The sequence below is a fragment of the Cetorhinus maximus genome, chromosome 1 (genome assembly GCF_964194155.1).
Source record: "Cetorhinus maximus chromosome 1, sCetMax3.hap1.1, whole genome shotgun sequence".
In the NCBI taxonomy this organism is placed as follows: domain Eukaryota; kingdom Metazoa; phylum Chordata; class Chondrichthyes; order Lamniformes; family Cetorhinidae; genus Cetorhinus; species Cetorhinus maximus.
Genome location: NC_135879.1, coordinates 171071444 through 171077443, shown reverse-complemented (window position 1 = coordinate 171077443; position 6000 = coordinate 171071444). Strand labels below are relative to the sequence as shown.

The window sequence follows — 6000 nt, the reverse complement described above, 5'->3', positions numbered from 1 at the left end:
AGCCCAAGCCTGGATATTGTCCAGGTCTTGCTGCATTTGGATATGGACTGCTTCAGTACCTGAGGAGTCGTGAATGGTGCTGAACATTGTGTAATCATCAGTGAACATTCCCACTTCTGACCTTATGGTGGTAGGAAGGTCATTGATGAAGCAGCTGAAGATGGTTGGGCCGAGGACACTACCCTGAGGAACTCCTGCAGTGATGTCCTGGAACTGAGATAATTGACCTCCAACAACCACAACCCAAAATCCTTTGTGTTGTGCTAGGTATGACTTCAACTAATGGAGTTCTCCCCGATTCCCATTTACTCCAATTTTGCTAGGGCCCCTTTGATGCCATACACTGTCAAAATGCGGCCATGATGTCAAGGGCACTCAGTCTCACCTCACCTTTCAGCAATGTTCAATTTTTAAATCAGAACGATGAATGACATTTGTTTTTTTAAAAAAAGATTTTAATTTGAACAAAATTCCAGCAAATGAGGATAAAGAGAACAATATTTTAACTGCATGAATTACCTTCGAGTTCATTTTGAAGGTTTCCAGCAGGTCCTAAAAAGTATACCCGCTTTACGTTGGCTTCGGGCATCAGATACATCATCAAGGAAGAAGCAGTAAACAGTGACTTATGTATGATATAAAGGTATATAACAAATTGTCAGTTATAATATGTTACTGTGAGTATTAATGATCCACTAAACTTACATGATTCTGATCCTATTGTCAACATCCTAATTCATAAGTTATTCAGTATACAGATTATATTTACCTCTTCCAGAAAAGTTTTTTTTTAAAAAAAGGTTAAAAATCTCACGCAATAAAGTTCAAAATGAAAACCAAGTTATTTAGCAGCAAAGATAAAACTGGTCAAACATCATAGGCAGCTGTGATTTTGCTTGGCAGGTCATACATACACTGACCTGCAGAACTGCTTTACTTTTCAATTGGAGTGGCATACAGTATACATGTATTTTAACCACTTGGTAGCTGAAGCAGTTGGAAAATTTGCTTACATCAACAAATATGTTATATTTTCATTATTTTTAAAATGTTTTACCACCATTTGAAAGCATATCCATTAAGAACGAAAAATAATGATGTTGGAAATGCACATCAACAAAAATTTGAAAGAAAATGGCAGCTTAATATTTTATGTTATTGGTGTTCTGATAAAAGGTTAAACCAGAAGCATTAACCTATCGTCTCTTTCATATGCTGACTGATCTGCCTTAAATATTCTGCCAAATTACAAAGCATAACATGGATGATACATGCAATATTAACATATGAAATTCACAGGACATTCTGCAAAATATATTGCCATGGCTTTGCTGAAAAATACTGATTTTTTTCTTAAAACTTTCCTCAAACTCTGATTTGCCCAGGTTAATTTAAGAAGAGAACACACTTCTGATCTATCCCAGTGCTCTCACCAACCCTAGTCTTTAGCCCGTTGTTATGATACAAGTATTTTGGTGGTTTCCTTATTTTCCCTACTCACTCTGGTGGATCTCTGTATTTCTCCACAATGATACAATTGAAGTCAGGAACTCTGAGATGTGGGATTAATCTTGCATTCTACTGCTCTGTAGGGACTTCAATGGCCACAATGGCAGAGATGCAAGTAGTCCCAAGCTATTGTCAATATGCACTAAAGCAGCTGTTATGAACAAAAGAGTATGAGGTTGGATAAGTTTTAAAGAGTTTTCCCTTTACCTGTGAAATTAGTGTGATAAAATTTAATGTAGGAATCCATATCTTACCACATTATAGCACAAATTGCACATTTTAACACCAATACACAGCAACACTAAGCCAACTTTTCTTTATGCTGTGTCTCGTCTTAGTATACAATGTAATTTTGCATATCACAAATAATACGTTTCAAGCAAATGAGTCTGTCAAAATTATGAAAAGAGCAATTTAGAAGTTTTGTTCTGGTGTTCTGAGAAAAGGTCATAGAACTGAAATATTAATATTTTCTTTCCGCAGATTCTGCTAGGCCTGCTGAGTATTTCCAGCATTTTCTATTTTTATTTCAGGTTTCCAGCATCGGCAGTATTTTGCTCTTGTATAGTTTTTGTGCCTTCAGCAGCCAAATGGTTAAACAAAACCCGAAAAGCCTATGTGCAATAAAGTATAAAATTAGTTCAGTAGCATCTCTTTTTCCACGTGTGTACACGTGTTAATCCATGATCTTTACCTCTCAAAGGAAAAATTACAATTAACAAAATAACCAATCACCTTGCACATTTACTACTGAATTGGCAACTTAAGTTGAGTCTGTAACTGTATTTCTTGGAGTTATTAAACTGAAACCAGCCACTTCTATTCAGCAGTAACCTTTATTGTTATTAATGAACAGTGAAAATCTGAGAATAACCTCTGACTTATTTGGCTATACTGGTTAGTTACCTGCTAAATACAGTAGCTGTATTTTCAGTACAAAGACAGGCTATGTGCCAGTTAAGCAAGTAATATATATTATCAGTAATAAAGGTACAAAGTTAAAAATATGAATGATTTCACTCACTTAAAAAAGCAGCTGCATCCTACTGGTGTATAAAAATTCCAAAATTTCTATAAATACAATGAAATACAGCAAGCCTACTGTAAAATAGAAGCATACATATCACAGATAAATGGAACAGCTTTACAGTATGCACAGCAAGACATGTGACAAATAAACACTGGAAAGGGATATGAAAATACAAATTCCAACAGAAGAATCTAAGAACACCATCTGAAATTCTTAAACTTCAAGCAAAGAGACAATGTGAATGTGAATGGTCGGAGGGAGGGATGGTGATAGTAGACAGGGAGGGAACCATGTCGACAGTTGGAAGGCATTAGGCGTCAGACAGAGGCTTGTCAGGAACAGCTGCTGGTGAGTATTGATTGATAGTGTTTTCATTCTGTTTACTGAAGAGTTGCAGACAGTCCCAGGTTTGAGAAGGAGTGCAAGGCTGATGCATACATACACAAAACATGCACACACACACAAAAAAGTAATTTGACAGATGGCTCAAGCAGCATCTACCACAGTGTCTTCAATACTTAATGTTTTAGAACTCTCTAAATTCTTGGAATATAATACATTTCAATTAAAATGTTAAATTTAAGACAAAATTAGTAGTGTTGATTTTTTAAAATCTAAGTTGCATTCATTAGATTGCATTAGACAAAGAGAAATAAGTCAAGATTTCATTATAGGATAAATTGACTAATTTTCGATCTCGAGTAAACCAATGAAAGATTCAAGACAAAACATTTCGTTCAAAAATATCCTTAATTAAATTCCAAGCAATAGCAATCTATTTTGTCAATGGACATGTACAATAGACATGCTATCATGTGCTCACAGCAATATAAAAAAACTCTACAAATCATTTATTTTGTTTTGCTCTTTTACACAGAGATTCTTAATCAGTCTGGCACTATTTCAAAGATTTAATAGTAGCTAACACCAAGTAGTACATCATGTACACGTCATGACTGGGGTTTACAACACCAAAACATTCCTTTCTATCCAGATGATTTACAAATGTGCTCTCACTATGCTCACTGGTCAGCTTCTTTGTGTGCCTGACCAACAATATATAGAAATAATCAGAAGCAAAGTGTAAGACTCCACATCCAACCATCATGTAGACTAATTCTGATAGTGTATAGATTAGTTCACCGACATGGACCAGCAGAGTTATCATTGATCATCATTTTCAAAACTTCCACTGCCATGGTACTACAAATGATTATATATTGAAATATCATGCAACTACAGTAAAATGGCAAAAGCAGTAGAAAATTGAACAAAACTAAGTTCAGTATTTTCTGCAGATTTCAATTTAATTGATTTAATATTTCGGTTGATTTGGGAAATGTTTGTTCTGTTCAAAATGATTTGTTTTTGATAATATGTAGGAATTGGATCATACAAAACAATTATTTAAAATAACCATTCAATAAAGTCATTCTAATACTATGAAGTTTAGATAGTGTCTAAAGATTTGGAAAAAGTTTCAATTTCAATGTTCTAAATGGCAGTCAGTGCAGATTTCATATTCTTCCTGGAATGTGCTCTTGATCAATCTCTTCAAGCAAGCTGATGAACTGATTGAAGCCTTCTCTTACAGCATCCATGTTCTCTACAGAGCAAGGCTGAAGGATCCATCGCTGACCTCTTGCAAGTGGTTCCAGTTCAAAATATTTCTTAATCTGAAAAAAAAATCACATTTTAGCAAACACGCTATGATGGTCTACAAGTCAAATTGCAATTGGATAATTTTATAATGACAGAGAGAATGATAGATGAGATTAAATGTGATAACCAAAGGCATAGGGTCACTGTAGATTTCAGGATCAGTTTTTGCAGGTTTATCACGTTGTTGCATCTGTATTACTTAGTGTTAAAGTGTTATTCCGGACAAACATTCAGTACAAATTGAATACTAAACTTTTTCAGTTTTGACTGGTCATTTAACTGCAAGCAATACAATTAATGTTATCATATGTACATTTCATGTATCTTATTTAACCAATTAGGTAAAGCGCATGGTGTCTTGTTCAGTTGTGTATTATGTGCTGTGCTGATTACTTAGAAAAGTTAGTTTCTAGATTAGCACTCGTGCTGCCATTTATCCTTTAGCAGTCTTACTGACCAATAAATTAAGCTCAGTTACAATTGATGTAAAAGCTCATTAAATTTGAGAGCATTTTCTTATTGAAACATCCACTGTGCTCATTAACTAGAGTACACCTTTAATTAAGAATGGCATTGACATTCTTAGTACAGAATTCTCAAGCAAATTTAATTCAAGAACACTGACGTGTACCTGAAAACAAAGAATGTTTAGAAATACCAGAAATGTCTAGTCAGACTTTTAATGAGTAGCTTATTTAACCCTTTAATTGCTAAAGTCTATGTTTATTTTAAAAGTTTCATTAACTATAGTGCAATGTTTCAATTAAAAGCCATCAACAGGATGTTTTAAAAAAATGTTTTTAATCATTTATTTCGTATACATTTCACCAGGCCACACGCTTCTTGTAGGCAACTTGATCTCCCCCCATCGTTCTTACTAGACTTCTCTTTAGCCAGCTACTCAAGAGTGACAACAATGTGCCGATGACTATTTCCCCTTGCTCATACTGGATGGCTCTAGTTAGTGTTTCACGTGGTGGCAACAATGTACTTTCACCATAGCAACAATATCTCACACATATTTTAACAGAAATCAAACCAGATGTATGGTGCCTCCTGCTGTAATCTCTCAGGTTTTCAAATTTCAAATCTTAATAAAGTGCCTGACACTTCATAACGTACTGCTCTGGGTCAACAAAATTGAAAATCACAAAAATACCTTATAAATATATTTCTGAACATTGATGATCTGATTCCTTATTTTCCAATACATGCTAGTGCAAGGAAGACTGCCAACAGCATAGAACCTCAAAACTGATCCTACAACACAAATATTCTTTAACTTTAGACTTCAATAGTTTGTAGATTGTGGTGCAAGTGTTGTTTTTATAAATCAAGTTATAGATTGAAAGGGATTATGTAGCCCAGAAAGGACTGCTGCTTGTGTTAGAGGATCATCGCTTACTGGAAGGGAGCCTGTTTTAAAAAATGGGTTTGTGTAAAGTTTTAAAATAATGGACTAAGGAATGGGATACAACTGTATAAGGTGTTTGTCTGTTGATATCACCATCAGTTAAGTTCAATTCCAATTCACCATCATAGAATAATACAGCAAAGGAGGCAGCCATTTGGCCCATCAGCCCTCTGTCATCTCTGGTGGAGCTAATCAGTTTGACACACACTACAGCTTTTTCCCCATAGCTCTGAAAGTCTTTTCCATTCAAGTATTTACCCAATTCTTTTTGAATGCTACTTCAGAATCTGCTTCCACCACTTTTTCAGGCGGAACATTTCAGGTGACAGCAATTCGCTATGTAAAAAAAAATCCTTATAATGCCTCTGGTTCCTTTGCCAAACTT

The 6000-nt window shown here is 34.9% G+C and overlaps 1 protein-coding gene across 4 annotated transcripts in view; it reads right to left on the bottom strand.

The window, feature by feature from the left end:
- Window positions 1–433: 433 nt before the first annotated feature.
- The window catches only part of arl15b (ADP-ribosylation factor-like 15b), a 292713-nt gene continuing 287146 nt past the window's right edge, over window positions 434–6000 (bottom strand). For all 4 annotated transcript variants that reach the window (XR_013577724.1, XM_078549863.1, XM_078549875.1 and 1 more), the window contains one exon: window positions 434–4215. Coding sequence is in view for 3 of the 4 variants with exons in the window: in XM_078549863.1 (XP_078405989.1) it covers window positions 4057–4215 (159 nt within the window). In the remaining variant the exon portion in view is untranslated. The remainder of the gene's footprint in view (window positions 4216–6000) is intronic.